The 21,065-nt window shown below is 37.6% G+C and overlaps 1 protein-coding gene across 1 annotated transcript in view; it reads right to left on the bottom strand.

Annotated features, from left to right (window-relative positions):
• sfi1 (SFI1 centrin binding protein) overlaps nt 1-21,065 on the bottom strand; it is a 242,981-nt gene that overhangs the window by 102,970 nt on the left and 118,946 nt on the right. The window contains exons 21-22 of the mRNA XM_059983256.1: nt 12,576-12,678; nt 9,341-9,437 (exon numbers count right to left, since the gene is read on the bottom strand). Coding sequence (XP_059839239.1) covers nt 9,341-9,437; nt 12,576-12,678 — 200 coding nt within the window. The remainder of the gene's footprint in view (nt 1-9,340; nt 9,438-12,575; nt 12,679-21,065) is intronic.

Consider the following 21,065-nt stretch of genomic DNA (forward strand, 5'->3'; position numbering starts at 1 on the left):
TTTTTTTTTAAATTGAGGTGCCAGAATTGAATCAGAATTGAATTGTCTGATCAATATGTTGAGTACAACAGGTTGTCTTTAAAGAAATCAACCAGTTTTTAAAAAATAACTTTCTGACTAACTTGTGCACTGGCAATCCTAGGACATTTTGTTCCTGCACTCATTTCATTGCATTTTCTTCACTAAACCAGCCAGGTGAAAAAGAGAAAATAAATATAATCTAAGATTAAAACATTTTCAAGTTTTGTTTATTTTTATGTCATTCTTCTTGCTAAAATGTATCCCTTTATAATTTATGACATTAAATTTAATCTGCACATACTTGGCTACTTCATCAGCCTACATCCTGCTCCTGTGTAAGCCAAGCCTCAGTTGTAGCAATCCCACATTACAATCAGAAGACATGAACCAGAGACAACACTAAAACTCTAGGCCAACTCCCCAGTTCAATACTGAGGCTGTGCTCCACTTTCAAATAAGACATTAAACCAAGGGCTCAGATGGTCTCCAAAAAGAACCTAAATAACTCAGCTGAATAAGTATTTTGCATCAGTCTACACCATGGAAGACACTAGCAGTATGTTGAAAGTTCCAGATGTCAGGGATCATGAAGTGTGTGGAGTTACCATTTCTAGAGAGAAAGTTCTTGGAAGACTGAAAGGATGTACTGAAACTGGAGAAGGTTCAAAGGAGGTTCACGAAAATGGTTCCAGGATTGAACATCTTGTCATATGAAGAGTGTTTGATGGCTCTGGGCTTGTATTCACTAGAATTCAGAAGGACGGGTGACCTCATTGAAACCTACTGAATGTTGAAAGACCTTCAGAGTGTGGATGTGAAAAGGATGTTTCCTATACTGGCAGAGTCTAAAACCAGAGGACATAGCCTGAGAATAGAGAGGGGTCCTTTTAAAACAGAAATTAGGGGGAATTTCCTTAGCCAGAGAGTGGTGAATCCATGGAATTCTTTGCCACATGCAGCTGTGGAGGCCAAGTCTTTATGTATATTTAAGGCAGAGGTTGATAGATTCTTGACTGGTCAGGGCATGAAGTGATATGGAGAGAAGGCAGGAGTTTGGGGATGAGAGGAAAATTGGATCAGTCATGATGAAATGGCGGAGTAGACTAAGTGGGCTAAATGGCCTAATTGTGCTCCTATATCTTATGGTCTTAAGGCATTATTTAGAGCAGAAGCATTCACTCAACATTATCCTTCGATCAACAGCACCAAAATAATTCTGATCATTATCATATTGTTGTTTACAAAAGATTGCTGTACTCCAACTGGTTGACACAGTTGTACGTCACAACATTAATGGCACATCAAAATGCATTTTGGGATGTTCTACGGTATTATAAATTAAGTACTTTGTTTACTGTATTTCCACGTTTTGTGCCATTTGAAAGCTTCCCCTATGCAAATCACAACCATAATCATTAATCAAAAAGATTAGTGGTCACAACACTGACACAACACTCCACACTTTGCATTAAGGGCCATCCATCCGCACACAAATTTTGCGAGTAACAAGTTGAGAAGACTGCTTAAAGGTGCAGCTTATAAACATTTTCAGTTTGAATAGTGCTAAATTTAAGTTCTTCGTCATTTTTAATACCTCCCAATTTATCTGGTACCTATGCCTTAACTGCAATTTTGACAGCATTACTCCTTTATAGAAGTACTCATTTAGTTTCCTTACAAGCCTTCCACATGATTATGTGTTCTTTGTGGTCCCAAAGAACCTCACCCTTTCTTTGAATACTATTTTTTTAACTATTTATAACATAAAATTTTATACAAGCCATATATTGTAATTCAAATAGTTACATGGCACCTTTTAATTCCTTTCCAGTACTTTCTTTTTAAACACTCAGCTTTGTCTCAATACATCTCACAATCTTCAGTATTATCAACTTGGTCTCTCTGTTCCATTTTAATCAGTGAGTGGCTAGACCTAAGCAGTGTTTTCTTTATTCCTCATGCATGTAACCATACTTTTTGGATGCTTCCTGGGACTATTTATTGGTTCATTTCACAATGTTCAATTCCCATCTTCCCAACTCAGATCTTTTACAATTCACTTAAACTTCCTTCCAGCTGAGCAGTTTCAGTGCTGACTTTTATCCATCTTTTCATCTTCAAAATCTAATGTGTTTCTTGATGTGCACAAAGAACATTTTTACTAAAATTAATCAAATTCACATGGTTAAAATGTTTTTAGCCAGTACTCTATTTGCACAAGTCTCTAACTTATATTGTCATCACTATGACTGGTGGGACAGGAACACAATACAATGTCAACATAACATAGCCCACCATTTATAGACAAAATATACAGACCACAATGCTCTCATTTTGTCCCATCCCATAAAAGGATCCTGACTTTCAGTGAGTCATGACTCCTGACGGTCACATAACCTGCTGGTTTGCCAACTTCTAATCTTTTATAGCTATAGCGTACAGTGCCATCGCATTATTCTGAAATGTAAGTCAGCACTGGAGAACTTATAACACCTGTGTGTAGACAATTAGCTCAAACACGAGGAAATCTGCAGATGCTGGAAATGCAAACAACAACACACACAAAATGCTGGTAGAACACAGCAGGCAAGGCAGCATCTATAGGGAGAAGCGCTGTCGACGTTTCAGGCCGGGTCCTGACGAAGGGTTCGGCCCGAAACTGTGTTCTACCAGCATTTTGTGTGTGTTGTTGAGACAATTAGCTCAATGGTTTCATGAATGAGTGGGGATGGAGGAAACAGCCACAAAAATTATGATGATTTTGCCTGGTTGCTTGAGTGAGGTATACAGAGTGTACACTGGAATTTGGAGTCGGCCATTCAGCCTGTTAAGCTTTATGAGTTATTCAATGAGAATATGGCTCATCTACATTTGGACCCTAGTTGTTTATCTTGGTTCTATAATTCTACAATCTAATTTTGCCTATATAAAAAAATTACCTCCGGTTTCACATTATCAGCTAACAATATAGGGGATCAAGGGATATTGATTTAGGGAAGGAAAGTTTAGCCAAACCATGTTGTTACTTAATGTACAGAGGCATGAAAAGGACAAATGATTTAACTCCTGTTCTGTTAAGTATCTTATGGCCTAGGAGTCAGAGATCCACATTTCTTCCAATCATCTACAAACCCCATTTCCAGAAAAGTTGGGATATTTTCCAAAATGCAATAAAAACAAAAATCTGTGATATGTTAAATCACGTGAACCTTTTTTTAACTGACAAAAGTACAAAGAAAAGATTTTCAATATTTTTACTGACCAACTTAATTGTATTTTGTAAATATACACAGATTTAGAATTTGATGGCTGCAACACACTCAACAAAAGTTGGGACAGAGGCATATTTACCATTGTGTTACATCACTTTTTCTTTTAATAACACTTTTTAATCATTTTGGAACTGAGGATACTAATTGTAGTAGATTTGTAATTGGAAATTTTGTCCATTCTTGATTGATAGAAGACTTCAGCTGCTCAACAGTCCGTGGTCTCTGTTGTCTGATTCTCCTCTTCATGATGCGCCATACATTTTCAACAGGAGACAGATCTGGACTGGCAGCAGGCCAGTCAAGCACACACACTCTGTGTCTACAAAGCCACGCTGTTGTAGCCTGTGCAGAATGTGGTCTGGCATTGTCCTGCTGAAATAAGCATGGACGTTCTGGGAAGAGACGTCGCCTTGATGGCAACATATGTCTCTCTAAAATCCTAATATACGCCTCAGAGTCAATGGTACCTTCACATACATGTAACTCACCCATGCTGTGGGCACTGATGCACCCCCAAACCATCACAGATGCTGATAACAATCAGGATGGTCGTTTTCATCTTTGGCACGGAGAACTCGACGCCCATTTTTTCCAAAAACTAGCTGAAATGTGGACTCATCTGACCACAACACAGTCTTTTGGTCCATCTGAGATGAGCTCGGGCCCAGAGAACTCGCTGGCGTTTCTGCACAGAGTTGATGTATGGCTTCCTCCTTGCGTAATACAGTTTCAAGTTGCATTCCTGGATGCAGCAACGGACTACGTTAAGTGACGATGGTTTTCCGAAGTACTCCCGAGCCCAGGTGGCTATAATTTTCACAGTAGCATGATGGTTTCTTAGGCAATGCTGCCTGAGGGCTCGAAGATCACGTGCATTCAACAGTGGTTTCTGACATTGCCCTTTACGCACTGAGATGTCTCTGAATTCTCTGAATCTTTTCACAATATTATGTACTGTAGATGTTGAAAGACCTAAATTCTCTGCACTCTTGCATTGGGAAATGTTCCTTTTGAACTGACTAACAATTCTCTCACGAATTTTGGCACAAAGGGGTGAGCCACGACCCATCCTTGCTTGCAAAGACTGAGCCTTTGACAGACGCTACTTTTATACCTCACCTGCTACCAATTAGCCTGCTTAATGTGGAGTCTTCCAAACCGGTGTTACTTGAATATTCTGTGCACTTTTCAATCTTATTTTAACTCTGTCCCAACTTTTGTTGAGTGTGTTGCAGCCATCAAATTCTAAATTTGTGTATATTTACAAAATACAATTAAGTTGGTCAGTAAAACTATTGAAAATCTTTTCTTTGTACTTTTGTCAGTTAAATAAAGGTTCACGTGAATTAACATATCACAGATTTTTGTTTTTATTGCATTTTGCAAAATATCCCAACTTTTCTGGAAATGGGGTTTGTAGTTCCAGTTTCAGAACTTGTTCTGGATTCTCTCTGTCAGAGGCAAAAGTTGCTATTTACCCCTCCAGCTTTGTCAATCACCTTAACTTCATGTGACCCTGATCATGAGCCTAAGCAGATGCTACACCTAGCCTAAGAGTGACCAGCAGGGCAGCGCAGGGAAGGTGCACCTTACACCTCCTTTGGTAGAGGTGCATCTCCAACCCACCACCCTAACTTGGCCATAGCATCTCAAAGAAATAAGTAAGAGCTGTCTGGAATTTTCTATAGCATCTAAGATAGATTAACTAATTTATCAGAAATTTGCCAGTGAACAAATTATTTCCCATCCTATTCCTGAGAATATAGTTTATTAATTTACATGGAATTAAACATTTGTTGATTTTCAATTGCTTATATGCAATAACAACATTTACAATCTGCTAATCCAAACACCAGTAACTATTCCAAATTTAAATGCCAAGAAATTTCCTCCCTGTCAACAGTGAGATAAACAGCATCCAACCCTGAGGAACCTTGCTTTGTTCAAGGACGTACATTAAACAAACTTGAGTAAGGAAAACATGACTTTATTTAGGCAATTAACATGGTTGCACTTGGAAGGCTGAACCAAAAGGTTAGAGACTATGCAGTCCAAGGCAGAACATGAAATTGCATCCAAAATTAGGGTGATGACGAAGGGCTGATTTTGTGATTGGAAACCTGTGACTAGCGGTGTACTGCAGGTTCAGTAATGGGACCGTTAATGACTTAAATGTAGGAGGTATGAATAGCATGTCTCCAATGACACAAAAATAGTGGCATTGAGCCTCGTGAAGAGAATTGTTTTAGGCTAAGAAAGATACTGATCAGTTGGTAAATTGTCATGGCATTGGCAAATGAAATTTAATCCCGCTAAGTGTGAATTAATGCCTTTTTCCAATGTCAAATAAGGGTAGGACATTCACTCTGAATGATAGGACTCTAGGTAGTTTTGAACAGCAGGACTTTAGTGGACAAGTTAGGTAGTCTGCAGTAAGTCTGGACTGATTAAGAGATTGGCCAAAGAAGTGTATAGTCGTGCAATTTGATAAAAATAAGGACCCATACTACTTTCTAAATTCAGAAATTGGAGGTACAAAGGAACCTGGGAGTCCTAGTGCTTGATTCCCTAAAGCTTAACCTTCAGGTTGAGTCAGTAAGGAAGTAAATTAAACTTTGGTATGCATTTTGAGAGGACTAGAATATCAAAGCAAGGATGTAATACTGATACTTTCTGAAGCATTGGTCAGACACATTGTGATCAGTTTTGTTCTCCTTATCTAATAAAGGATGAGCTGGGGCTGGGAGAGGGTGCAGAGGAGGCTTATGAGATGATCCTGGAAATGAAGAAGTTAATGTATGAAGCTCTGAGCCTGTACTCGCTGAAGTTTAGAATAGTGAAAAGCCTAGAGAGAATGGATGTAGACAGGATGTTTCCAATAGCGGGAAAGCAGCATCCATCATCAAGGACCTCCACCATTCAAGCCATGCTCTCTTCTCACTGCTGCCATCAGGAAAGTGGTACAGGAGCCTTGGGTCCACACCACCAGATTCAGGAAGTTATTACCCTTCAACTATCAGGTTCTTGAACCAGTTTGGATAACTTCACTCGCCTCAACATTGAACTATTCCATAACCTAGGGAATCAATTTCAAGGGTTCTACCACCCATGGTTTATTTGGTTTTCTTTTGTAATTGCACAATTTGTCTTCTTATGCATGTTAGTTATTTGTCGGTCTTTGTTTGTGTGTAATGTTTCATCGATTCTATTGTGTTTCTTTGTGTCAACTGTGAATGTCCTCAAGAAAACAAATCTCAGGGTAATATATGGTGACATTTGAATACTTTGTTAATAAATTTACTTTGAACTTTGAGTCTAGGACCAGAGGGAACAGCCTCAGATTAGAAGGATGTCCCTTTAGAATTGAGGAGGAATTTCTTTAACTAGAAGGCGGTGAACGTATGGAATTCATTGCCACAGACATCTGTAGAAGTCAAGTCATTGGGTATATTTAAAGCAGAGGGTGATAGGTTCTTGATTAGTAAGGGCATCAAAGGGTATGGACAGAAGACAGGAGAATGAGGTCAAAAGACACAATAAATCAGCCGTGATCGAATGGCAGAGCTGACTTGATGGGCCAAATGGCCTAATTCTTATGGTCTAAGTCCAAAGTCCGAAGTGACAAATAAGGGTGATAAAGACATCATACAAAATACTCGCCTTCATTAGGCAGAGAATAGAAGGCAAGCTACAGTACTGCTTTACAATATACTGTATTTGTGCAATTCTGATAGCTACATTATCAACATGACATGATTGTTCTGGAGAGAGTGTTAAGACGCTTTACTGCCACGTTGCCTGGAATGAAATACCTAGGTGATGAGAAGTGATTGAATAGGCTGGGATTTGTTTTCTTTCAACCAGCAAAAGCTGAAGGAGTACCTGATAATACTATACAAAATCGTGAAAGACAGTCGATAGGATTCGAATATGAAATGTGGATTAAACTTCTGGTTTAAGATAGCGCTACCGAAGATGTACAACAGCTTACAGGTAAATCATAAGGCAAGAGAATCGACTAAATACATTACTTATAACATCCTTCAAGAACCAAATTGTGGTGAACTATCACCACAGGAGGCAGGTGGACATGAGGCTGGTCTGGGGGATGAGCCGTGCTTTGTGAGGCACAGTGTGTTTGGGCACCAGATTCGCAGATGGAGTTGGTGGTATCACTGCCAGAGATGGAGTGAGCATTTTTGAGAGGAGTCAACTCAGGGTAGTTTCAGTGTCTGTCCACCTAACTTGGCTGTGAGGTTGGATCACTCTAAGTGCCAAGCCAATTTGGTGAGATCAAGGCAGAGTGGCCCAGGAATATTGAGGTGGCTGGATTTGGGCCTTGGAAAGTGGCACTACTTGGTGCTTGGACAATTTCAGCGTCAGTGCAGATAGACTAGAAGCCTGTGCATTGGGTATGGACATGATGGTTGGGCTAATTTCGCTCGCTCCCTCATGAAGGTTCATTCACTTCTTCGCGGCAGAGAGGCTTTGGCCAAACTCTGTTCCCAGAGTGGTTCTGAGACTCATTGTGGTTTGGAAAGCTGTTGGCTTGCTTCTCCTGTTTGCAGAATGTTTTTGTTTTCCCTTCGCTCTTTCTCTGTGCAGTGGTTTTTGTTTTTTTTAAACTGGATTATTTGAGTTTATTGATTTGTGACTGCCTATAAGCAGACAAATTTCAAAGTGTATAATTTATACATTCTATGATAATATATGTGTTTTGAATAAACATAACCCCTTAAAAGAAGTGTCTGTAACCTGGGGGTACAAGTTGAAGGTATGAGGAAGAGATTTAGAGGGAAGTGACAAAATTCTTTCACCCAAAGTGTGATTAGAATTGGAATGCATGAGTGACCTGAGAAGATAGTGGAGGCAGAGACTCTCAAAACATTTAGGCGATATCTGACGAACAACTTCATCAGCAAGGCACAGAAAACCAAGGAATAAGTATAGATGGATGCCTGATTGTCACCTTTGAGAAAGCAAGCCAAAGGACTTGGTTGCTGTATGACTATGATTATCAGTCTTATGCATCTTCAGATAAGCTAAATTCAATGATAATGTGTAACTCTGCTAAAATACAACACAAATGTTCTGATGGTTTCCCTTCCAAGTCTCAAAAGAAACAAATGAAACTGAAGTAAAGTTGAGTATTATAGTCACAAAGCCATGTCAAGATATAAAGAACAAATTCAGTAGGTTTCAGTTAATTGGGCCATTGGTTAATCAGGACAGCTGCTTATTTGGGACAAACCTTAAACAACAAATAGGCAAGATTTCCTTTATTTATTTGGGACAATATACCAACTAATTGGAACAGGAGACTGTTGCCAAACAGTTTCTAATTAGCATCGGTCGTGTACACTGTTAGACACTATGTTGTGCTTAGGGTTAACCATTTTTAAATAGCATCATTTAAATGTGTTTGTGTTCAAAAATCAGTAATTTTTGCCGCTGATAGTTGGTGTGAAGTATGCAGTTTAACAGTTCCGAATGGTTTTGCTCATTGTGGTTTCAAGCATCCAGGCTTGGAGATGTGAGAAATGGCTGGGAGTGAAAATGAATGATTTCAGTACTTCACCAAGTTAGGAAATACACAGAATTTGAAGGTATCAACTTGAATGTTACAATAAAAATTAAGATTTGGAGGATGCAATCAACAAAAGCATTGTATGATGGCAGTCCATCATCTGCACTAGGTGTCTGCGCTATTTTATTTCATTTACAGTCACTCAAAACTACACAGCAGTGTACACTGAATTAATTTCTCTGTCGATAACTATTAGGAACTAATACACACTTCTATAGAACTGTAGTAGTATTGATTGTTTTAATTTAAATACATTATTTGTTACTCAGTTAAGTGGTAGTTTGTCCCTTTTTTATACCCTTTTAACTATTTCCATAAAACTCTGGCTAATTGGGTTAGCCGCTTAATTGGGCCAAAACGTACCTGTCCTGATGTGGCCCAAATAACTGAAATGCACTGTATTTCACAGAGTATTTTCTGGTACAGTTTATGCACATGTGAATTGTATTTTGTCTCTTACCAAAATCAATATGTTTCTTTGCTTTCAGCACAAATTTTTCCTTCTCTTGCCGTTGATATACTTGAATCAAGATGACATCTCTCCAGCACCCAAGTACCTTTACAAAGGTGAAGTCACATAATCATCACCGAGTTGAGTTGCAGAAAAAAGTTCTGTATCTTTCAATGCCTTCATACAACTGCCCACTATCATTTAAGTCATTGTGCACAGATGTCAATCTAAAGGCACAGGCGCACTATAGGAATGTTTCTATTCATGTCCAAACACTTCCCTATAGTAAATGCACTAATATTTGTTAAGTTTCCATAAGTGCTGACAGCTTTCGTCCAAGGGCCAATTCATATTTATATTCAGAAACAACGTGAGTGCAGATGAATTGATCACTGCTAAGTCTGACCAATGGACAGAGATTAGCAACAGAACATCTGGCCTTCTATTTTCCCCTTTCAGGCTGATTATTAAAGTCTAATTAAACTCAATTATTGAGAGGGATATGAAGGACATTTATTGCAAACATATTTTTATCAAATGACAGTACAGATGGAATAATCACCTATGAGGCTTTTCATGAGCATGGAATCTCATGCTCTAATTTAGACTACCTACTTGCAAAGTGAAAGCTATTTACTAATGACTAGGAGACTGAATGAAAACAGGAAATTACCCATAGATGTTCATTTGCTGCTCCTAACAATCTGACAATAGAGCAGCACAAGCGGAGGCAATTGGGTGGAACTTAATATTGTATGCCTAACTCGGTTATTTAGTATAATTCATTTGGCTCAAAAGAGGGAGGAAATGAGTGTGGTAGTTGCTTTAGATGCAGAAAAAGCATTTGATAGATTGGAATGGGATTTTTTATTTAAGGTATTGGAAAAATATGGATTAGGGGTATCTTTTATAAAATGGATCAAAACCTTAAATATTAATCCCAAAGCTAAAGTAGTGACAAATGGTCAAATTTCAACATCATTTCAGTTAACAAGGTCAACTAGGCAAGGTTGTCCATTATCACCTGCTTTATTTGTGTTGGCAATAGAACCATTAGCTGAATTAATTAGAATGGACCCAGATATTAAGGGTTTCAGAGTTAATCAGGAAGAATACAAGATTAACTTATTTGCTGATGATGTTCTGCTTTATTTAAGAAACCCATTGCACTCGTTGTGTAAATTATCCTATAGATTAGAAGAATATGGGAAAATATCAGGTTACAAAATAAATTGGGATAAAAGTGAAATTTTACCTCTTACTAAAGGAGATTATAGTCAACATCGATTAATAACTCAATTTAGGTGGCCGGCAAATGGTATAAAATACTTAGGTATAAGAGTTGATAATGATATAAAGAACTTATACAAATTAAATTACTTACCATTATTGAAAAAAATTCAAGAAGATCTTGATAAATGGATGATATTACCAATAACATTCGTAGGTAGAGTAAATACCGTAAAAATGAATATATTCCCTAGACTACAATACTTATTTCAATCACTACCAATACAATTACCCCAGAAGTTTTTTCAAGAGTTAAATAAATATGTGAGAAAGTTTCTTTGGAGAGGTAAGATGTCAAGAATATAGTTGGAAAAATTGACATGGAAATTTGACCTCGGAGGGTTACAACTTCCAAACTTTAAAAATTATTATAAAGCAAATCAACTTAGGTTTATTGCATCTTTTTTTGATGAAGATAAACCAGCATGGATTAGAATAGAACTGGATAAAATAGGAGAAAATATACCAGAAGATTTTATATATAAGTGGGAATCTAAATGGATACGGAAAAAGAAAGAATCTCCAATATTAAAACATTTGATTGATTTATGGAATAAGATAAATATTGATGATGAGATAAAGAAATCTTTATTAGCAAAGATCTTTATTTCAAAATAAACTCATTCCTTTTACAATGGATAACCAACTTTTATACAACTGGTTTCAAAAAGGGATTAGATATATAGGAGATTGTTTTGAAGGAGGTATATTAATGTCATTTGATCAATTAAAGAATAAATATAAAGTATCAAACAACACTCTTTTTTGTTACTTCCAATTAAGGGCTTATTTAAGAGAAAAATTAGGTCAAACAATGTTATTGCGGAAATCTAATGAAATAGAAACTTTAATTTAAAAAGGAAAAACTAAAAAATTAATTTCTTGTATATATAGCTTGATTCAAAAACAGGCAACTAAACAAGGAGTCCATAAGTCAAGACAAAAATGGGAAAGTGACTTGAATATTAAAATTGAAGAAACAAATTGGTCAAGACTATGTCTTGATAGCATGACAAATACAATAAATGTCCGGTTAAGATTAGTGCAATATAATTTTTTACATCAATTATATATTACACCACAAAAAATAAATAAATTAAATCCAAATTTATCTGATCAGTGTTTCCAATGTAACCAAGAAATTGGTACTTTTTTTACATTCTACTTGGTCTTGTTCTAAAATTCAACTTTTTTGGACAAATTTAAGAGTTTTATTGGAACAAATTATTGGAACACAACTTCCACATAATCCAGTATTATTTTTATTAGGTGAAATTGAAGGGATAAAATTGAAACCCAAATTGAATAAATATCAGAAAGAATTTATAAAAATTGCACTGGCAGTAGCCAAAAAGGCTATTGCAGTTACTTGGAAATCGGATACATATTTAAGTATAGATCATTGGAAGAATGAAATTTCCAGCTGTATTCCACTTGAAAAAATTACTTATAATTTAAGAGATAAATACGAAACATTTTTGAAAATTTGGCGCCCTTATTTACAAAAGACAGGATTAAATATATAGGTGCTCTGAAGATAAAATAATTGGTTATTTGGGGAAAGAAATAAATATATATACTAAAGTTATTACGAACTCCGTGGAGCATGTGGTGATCTTCCGATATCCAGGCACTCTTTCTTTCTTTCCTTCTTTCTTTCTTTTTTTTCTATAGGGATGTTAGGGGGAGGGGCTAAGGGGAGGGGGGAAGGGTTTTTTTTTCTTTCTGTAATCATCTGAAAACTTAATAAAAAAAGTTTATAAAAAAAATATATTGTATGCCAATTCCAGGCAGAGGGAACAATAGATTGCCACAAACAGTTACAATAACGCAAAAATAATAATTCAGAGTTAACTCTGATGATAAGCAACACTGATAATGAAAAATCATTATCTCTCATATTCAGCTCCAGAAGATTCTTGGAATTTTCTTTCGTAATGGAACAGAGCCATACCTTAGATAAAAGTACATGGCAATAATGCTGATCCGCTCTGGCAGTGTTCCTTGCTTCATCAGCCAGTCCGTGTGCATTTTGTTTCCAAGTGGAAAAAGAAAATCTAGATAATAAAGATGAAATCAATCAAAAGCAAACCTACAAGAAAATGGGAGGAGTACATCACTCCATCCCTCAATTGTCTCACTATTCAATATCTTTCCTCTTCTTCCTCAGGCTTCATCTTCTATATCCTGTATTCACTGTTCTTTTATATATATCTATTTCCTCTAAATCAGGGGTTCCTAGCCTTCTTTAAGCCATGGAACAGGGTGGATACTCCTACTCTAAATACTCCCAATAATCTAGCCTCCAAACACTTGAGATCTAGTAAGGCAAAAGGTCAAACATCAAGATTATTCAGTCAATATTGCAAGAGACTTGTATGGATAGTAAACAAACAACACTGATGTTCAGAAATTGCAGATTATTATTAAAATATGAGAGTTAATAGAACAAAAATGACTCAAGATGGTTTAATGTAATTTTCAAGTACAGAAGTGTAAAGGAGAATAAAATAATTCTCACTCTGGATCCGATACAACAGACAAGCCTAGGTGATGTAAGGTGGTCAGTTACTTTCATATCTCTTTCTTCCCTCTAACTTAAGAATAGTGGGTATGACTGCAAGGCCAATTTTCTGCTCTGGCTGTCAGATATGGGAAATCCAGATGTCTTCCAGCCTTCCTGATGGCCATATCTGTGCCAGGTGCATCAAGCTGCAGCTCCTTAGAGATGGAGTTAGATAACTGGAGCTGCAGTAAAATTATCTTCAGCTTCTTGGAGAAAGTGAAGTGGTGATCGATAGGAGCCACAGGCAGGTAGTCACACCGGGCCACAGGAGACTGATAAATGGGTGACTGTCAGGAGAGGGAAAGGGGAATGTCAGGTAGTGGAGAGCACCCACTGTGGCCATCCCCCTTAACAAGAAGTACTCTGGTTTCCGGTGACATCATCGTCGAGAACGGCAGCTTAAGTCACTAACTCCTCCGGAAAAACGCATATTAAGCCCGGTTCACCCATCAAATATAATATATTTCAAAAAATATTTGAACTGAAAAGAGGGGCAAGAATGGGGAAAAGGAATGGAAATTAAAAAAAGCGACACTGCGGAGCCTGCAGCCAAGAGGAGTGCAGCGAGCGGCTCTCCTACCCGACCACGTGCTAGCGAGGTAGACGGTGGGCCTCACTCAGGCGAAGCGGCGAATATCTTCGAAATCCTTAAGGAAATAATGGAGGTCCAGAAAGACATAAAGCAGCAGCTCCGTGATATTAAGTCAGAGCTCGCCGCGTCAATCAAAAAATAGCGGTGGCAGAGACTAGAATTGAGAAGGTGGAAGATCGCGTTCAAAATGTGGAACAGATACGGAGTAAGACAATAAAAATATTAAATCACGAAGAAGGTAAACTGCTTGATCTGGAGGGAAGATCACGGCGGAAAAAAAGGAGTGGAGGGCTCGTCTATGACGGAGTTTGCCGGAAAGTTACTGCGGGACGCGCTGGATCTTACCCTGGCTATGAAGATGGAAATCAAAAGAGCCCACCGTGCTCTCATCCCGAGACCTACCCAGGGTAGAAGCCACGCTCAATAATAATTAAATTCCTTCGGTACAGCACCAAGGCGGAGATTCTATGAAGGGCCTGGGGTAAGAAGAGAGTGGTTTTAGAGGATTAATTAATATATTTCAACCAAGATTACCCCCCTCCGCGGTCCTCCAGAAACGCAAAGAATACTCTGAAGTAAAGCGAGTACTAAAGCAAAATAAGATTAGATTTCAAACTCCGTACCCTGCTAAACTTCGAGTGTTTTATGACAACGGGATGCAGTTGTACCAGAAAGTGGAAGAGGTAACTACAGACATGAAGGCCCGTCAGCATGACCAAAACGAAGGAAAGCCTGGCTGAGGAATTATCCCGCTCCGCTTGGGAAATAGTGCGAGAATCGAGAAGGCAGGAGACGGGAGGAGGCCGAGAAAAATATATCAGGAAGAGACCGGGAGTTTCCCAAAGACAGTCCTCACCCCCTTCAGAAGAGCCATAAGGTTTGGCTATCTTTAAAAATGTTGAGAAGCTAAACAGAAGCAAAAGTACTCGGTGATATACCTATCTCGAGAAATACTTATTATAATGTGGATTTTATATTACTTAGTTGTTACTCTTTATTCACTCACTTACTCCTTTTTCCCCATCAAAATGAGAATATATATGTGTGTGCATATATGTGTATGTATGTAATATATATGTGTGTGTGTGTGTGTGCGTGTGTATATATATTTGTGTGTGTGCATGTGTGTATGTATATATATATATATATATACATTTGTGTGTGTGCATGTGTGTATGTATATATATCTTTTCTGTGTAATGGATTTGTTCACTGACTTTTATGAATACTGCAATGGGGGCCCTCAACTCACAAGTAGGAGGGTTTATCCCCCACAGTTAGACATTTCCTCTGCTCAATGCAGGGTCATCTACTAGAGACCTCAGCCTTGGAATCACACGTTCATTGCCATTTTTGTTATTATTTGCGTTTCTTGGTTCTTATTTGTTCAGGGAGTAGATCGATTAAGTTTTGTTCTAATTTCAATGATACATTGACAGATAAATACAGATGGCTAAGGACAAGGTAAAATTCATTTCTTTTCATGTCAAACATAAGAGAATTTTATCTAAAATGAAGAAAGAACAAGCCCATTTAGTACATTTACAGGAAACTCATTTAAGTGATAATGAGCATAAAAAAGTACAGAGAATGGACTTCACTAATCTGTTTTTCTCCTCATATAAGTGAGGACATAGGAGAGGAGTTGCTATTCTTATCTCAAGTAAGGTAAATTTTGAAAAAGTATTCGAAATGGGAGATAAATAGGGCAGATATATTCTGGTAAGGGGGAATATAGACAGCAATTCAGTTACTCTATTGAATACATACGCACCCCCAGGAAGTGATACTGGTTTCTTTCAGAAAATTACTGATATTATGGTAATGGAAACAAAAGGTCTCCTAATACGTGGGGGAGACTTAAATTGACAATTACAATCAAACTTAGACTCTTCCAATAGATAAACCTATGAAACAAAATCTTTACATAAGAAAGTTAATACACTTTTTAAGGATGTTGGTTTAATTGATATATGGAGGGACCTTTTCCCTGACGGAAGGGATTACACTCATTATTCTGCTCCACATTCTGTATATACAAGAATAGACTATTTCATAACATTTGGAAAAGACAAAGACAAAATAAACACCTGTGGAATTGGGACAATAGATGTAAGTGACCATGCACCTATATATTTATCTGTTGATTTTGACCTACAACCAAAGAATACTATTTGGAAACTAAGTTCAAGTCTACTCAATGATCCGTACATTAAGGAACAAATTAAAAAAGAAATTGGTCTCTACTTAGAACTTAATGATAATGGAGAGGTTTCACCTCCCATTTTATGGGATACTCTGAAGGCGGACTTAAGAGCGAAAATTATAGCGATTTCTTCATATAAGAAAATAAGGAATAACACCTTAGAAGAATTACAAAATAGGCTGAAGGAACTAGAGAAAAAACACATTGAATTTGGCACAGGATACATTAGGGGCAATTAAAAGAATTAGGAATGAAATAAATAATTTGGCTACGCAAGAAATCAGGAAAAACTTAATGTTTCTGAAACAGAGACATTATGAAAGTGGATCGAAATCTATGAAAATACTGGCATGGAAACTGAAAAAAAAGAAAGCAGAAAATACAATTCATAGAATTAGGGACGCAAGAACAAAAATGTTAAAAAAAAATAAGCTAAGTGAAATTCAAGAAGCTTTTGAAGTGTTTTACAAAACTCTATATTCCAAAGTTCAGGGAGAAGCATAACCCAATTAACACCTTCTTAAATTCTCTAGAGTTACCCACTTTAAGCAAAGAACTAAATAGAACGATGACAGCTGACATAACTGAAGTTGAATTAAAAGCTACAATTATTAGGCTTAAATTAAGCAAGTCACCAGGATCAGATGGGTATACAGCAGAGTGGTACAAAGAATTTAAAAATTAGTTAATTTCTGTTTTACTCCCCACGCTGAACTGGGCTCTAAAAAAGGCACAAATGCCACCCAGTTGGAAGGAAGCGATAATTTCAGCTACACCGAAAGAAGGCAAGGATAAAATGGAATGCCGGTCATTTAGACCAATATCCGTTCTTAATGTAGATTATAGGTTATTTACCTCCATCGTGGCCAAGCGATTAAAGGAGTTTCTACCCATACTGATACGTAACGATCAGACAGGTTTTATACGACAACGCCGGACACAAGACAATATACAAGGGACACTTCACATTATGGATCATGTACAAAAAATTAAAATCGAAGCAATAGTGATAAGCGTGGACACTGAAATAGCATTTGATTCGGTTAATTGGAAGTTTCTTTACAGAGTTTTACATAGATTTGGTTTCCAAGACACAATTATTAAAACTATACAGACACTATATGACAATCCTACTGCTAGGATTAAAATCAATGGATATTTATCAAATAGTCTTACCCTAGAAAGGGGCACGAGACAGGGTTGTGCATGGTCACCACTACTCTTCGCGTTATATCTGGAACTATTAGCTCAATACATCAAACATAATGAAGATATCAGGGGAATTACTATTAAAGGGACAGAGCATAAATTGGCTTGTTATGCGGATGACATTTTGATCTATCTAGGGCAACCAACATACTCTTTGTCTAAATTGATGCAATCCTTTGAACAATATGGTCAATTATCAGGATACAAGATCAACATAAATAAAACCCAATTACTTTCATATTACTATAGCCCACCAAGAGAAATTGAAAGTCAATACCCCTAGGCATGGCACACATAGTCTTTCAAATATTTGGGCATCATTATGCCAAAAGATTTGGCAAAATGATCAGAATGTAATTATCAGCCTTTATATAAAAAATTAAGTAAGATGTGGCAAGATGGAATCTGATTCCTTTTTTCAGTCTCAGTTCAAGGATTGAGTCTATTAAAATGAATATACTGCCCAGACTGTTATATCTCTTTCAGACCCTACAAACAGAGATTAATCAAAATCAATTCAATGAATGGAACAAGATGCTATCAAGGTATATTTGGCAGGGTAAAAGGCCTAGAGTTCATCTCAAAACTTTGCAATTAGCAAAGGAAAAGGGGGGGGATGGGGCCTACCTTCTCATAGAGATGATCATTTTGCAGCACAGTTGAGAGCTGTGATATGTCGGTGCAACCCATCATAGAAACACAGAAAATAGGTGCAGGAGTAGGCCATTTGGCTCTTCGAGCCTGCACCGCCATTCAGTATGATCATGGCTGATCATCCAACTCGGAACCCTGTACCTGCTTTCTCTCTATACCCCCTGATATGACGCTCAATGGAAAAACATTAAGGAGTGGGTACTTCCCATCCCCATACAAGCAATTTTGGCTGATAACAACCTGCAAAGGTACATAAATACTATTGATAACCCATGGGTGAAATTGACTCTTAAAATATGGAAAACTACTATAAAAGAACATAATCTAGAGGGAGATACTGCAATTCTTAAACGGTGTGCATATGAGTTGGATTTTACACCAAATAAATTGGATGCTAAATTTAAGGACTGGACAGCTAAAGGAATAACAGTTCTTTGCAACATAATGAAAGAAGGAACACTGTTCAGTTTTGAAGTGCTTAAAGAGAAACACTTATTAGAAAAACAAGATTTTTATCAGTATTTACAGATGTGATAATATGTTAATAAGACACTTAAAAATGTAACCAAGGCAAATACATGCTTGATAGAGCTCTTTAGAAAAGCATATAATTCAGATAATGGTAGTAGAATCATTTCAAGCATGTATAAGGGGTTGTCAAATCTTAACACATTCGACTTCATACATTAAAACAAAATGGGAGAAGGAAGGAGGGATAATTATATCTGGTGAAGAATGGACAACAATATGGAGATATCAATGGAAGTGTACCAGTCACAGAAATGGAGGGAGTTTGGATGGAAAAACTTGATAGGATATTTTATCACACCCTCTCAGAAATCCCATTATGATAGTAAGCTCCCTGTTTGCTCAAGAAATTGTGGAAATCAAAATGCAAATCATTATCATATTTTTTGGGACTGCCCTGTTATCAAAAACTATTGGAAGGGGTATACACAATGCCCTACAAGATATCTTTAAATGTGAAATACCCTTAGAGAGTAAGACCATATATTTTGGATATATACCTCAAGAATGGTTGAAAAGAGATAAATATTTAATGAATATACTGTTGGTGGCTGGTAAAACGACTCTTACTAGAGTATGGTTATCACAGGAGAGCCCAACTTTCAATACATGGATGGAAATTATAATGGACATTTACAAAATGGAGACAATAACAGCATCTGTTAAGCATAAGCTGGAACAATTTGATTCATACTGGGAAAAATGATTTAACCACATAAAGCTTCATAGGCCTGATTTTATTCTCAAAATCAATTAATCTGTTGTAAAAAAAAAAGATCACTCCCTACTTGTACATAGTTCTTTCCTTTTGCTTGTTTTTTCTTTCCACTCTTTTCTATAAGTGTATACCTCAGATAAATACTTTGTGGAGATTTGTGATATATATGATTATATGATATATATGTACAATATCTGAAATACATCTTATGGAAATGTTTGTTTGATGAAGAACTACAATAAAAAAATAAATTACAAAGAGAAAACAATAAGTACTCTATTTTGAGTACTGCTGGGGGGAGGGGAAGGACCTACCTGGGGGAAGCAACAGTGGCCATGCCTCTGGCACTGAGTCTGGCCCTGTGGCTCAGAAGGGTAGAGAACGGAAGAGGATAGCAGCAGTAATAGGGGACTCTATAGTTAGTGGGACAGATAGGCAATTCTGTGGGCAAGAAAAAGAAATATAGATGGTAGTTTGCCTCCTAGGTGCCAGGGTTCATGATGTTTCTGAACACTTCCATAATATCCTGAGATGGGAGGGTGAGCAGCCAGAGGTTATGGTACATAATGGTATGAATGACATAGACAGAAAAAAGGAGGCTGCCCTGAAAGCAGTTTGGAAGAAAGCTGAGAAGCAGGACCTCAAGGGTAATAATCTTGATTTTGCTGCCTGTGCCATGCGACAGTGAGTATAGAAATAGAATGAGGTGCAGATAAACGTGTGGCTGTAGGATTGGAGTAGGGGGCAGGGACTGAAATTTCTAGATCATTCGGACCTCTTCTCGGGCAGGTGTGACCTGTACAAAAAGGACAGGTTGCACTTGAATCCCGGGGGATCTATATCGTAGCAGAGAGCTTTGCAAATGCTGTTGGGAAGGGTTTAAACTAGATCTGCATTGGGGTCAGAACCAAAGTTAAGAGGTAGAGGATGAGGTGGTTGGCAAACAAGTAGAGACAGCTTGCAGGGAGTTTGAGAGGAAGGACAAACATATGATAGAGCAAAGATGCACTGGTTTGAGAGGTGTCTATTTTAATGCAAAGAGTATCATAAACAAGGCAGATGAACTTAGAGCGTGGATCAATACGTGGAGCTATGACGTTGTGGCCATTACAGAGACTTGGATATCTCAGGGGCAGGAATGGCTGCTGAGTTCGCCAGGCTTTAGATGTTTCAAAAAGGACAGGAAGGGAGGCAAAAGAGGTGGGGGCATGGCATTGCTAATCACAGACAGTCTCACGGCTGCAGAAAAGGAGGAAGTCATGAAGGGTTTATCAACTGAGTCAGTGTGGCTGAAAGTCAGGAACAGGAAGGGGGCAATAACTCTACTGGGTGATTTTTATAGATTTCCCCAATAGTAACAGTGACCTCGAGGAGCTAATAGGGAGACAGATTCTAAAATGGTGCAATAATAATAGGGTTGTTGTGATGGGAGATTTTAACTTTCCTAATACTGACTGACATCCCCTTAGACCAAGGGGTTTAGATTATTAGGTATGCTCAGAAAGATTTCCTGATGCAATATATAGGTAAGCCAACTGGAGGAGTGGCTGTACTTGGTCTGGTATTGGAAAATGAACCTGATCAGATGTCAGATCTCTCAGTGGGAGAGCATTTTGGAGGTAATGATCACAACTCTAACTCCTGTACCATAGTTCTGGAAAGGGATAGGAGCAATTCAGAAAAATATTTAATTGGGGTAAGGGGGAAAAAATGCTACTATTAGGCAGGAACTTGTGAGCAGATGTTCTCATGGAAATGTACAGCAGAAATGTGGCAAATGTTCAGGGAACATTTGTATGGTGTTCTGCATAGGTATGTTTCATGGAGGCAGGGAAAGGATGGTTGGGTAAAAGAACCATGGACGTGGAAAAGGACGTGGAAAATTCAGTTAAGAAGAAAAGATTACAAAATGTTCAAGAAACTAGGTACTGTTAGAGCTCTAGAAAATTACAAGATTGCCAAGAAGGAGCT

The sequence above is a fragment of the Hypanus sabinus genome, chromosome 10 (assembly GCF_030144855.1).
Source record: "Hypanus sabinus isolate sHypSab1 chromosome 10, sHypSab1.hap1, whole genome shotgun sequence".
Lineage (NCBI taxonomy): Eukaryota > Metazoa > Chordata > Chondrichthyes > Myliobatiformes > Dasyatidae > Hypanus > Hypanus sabinus.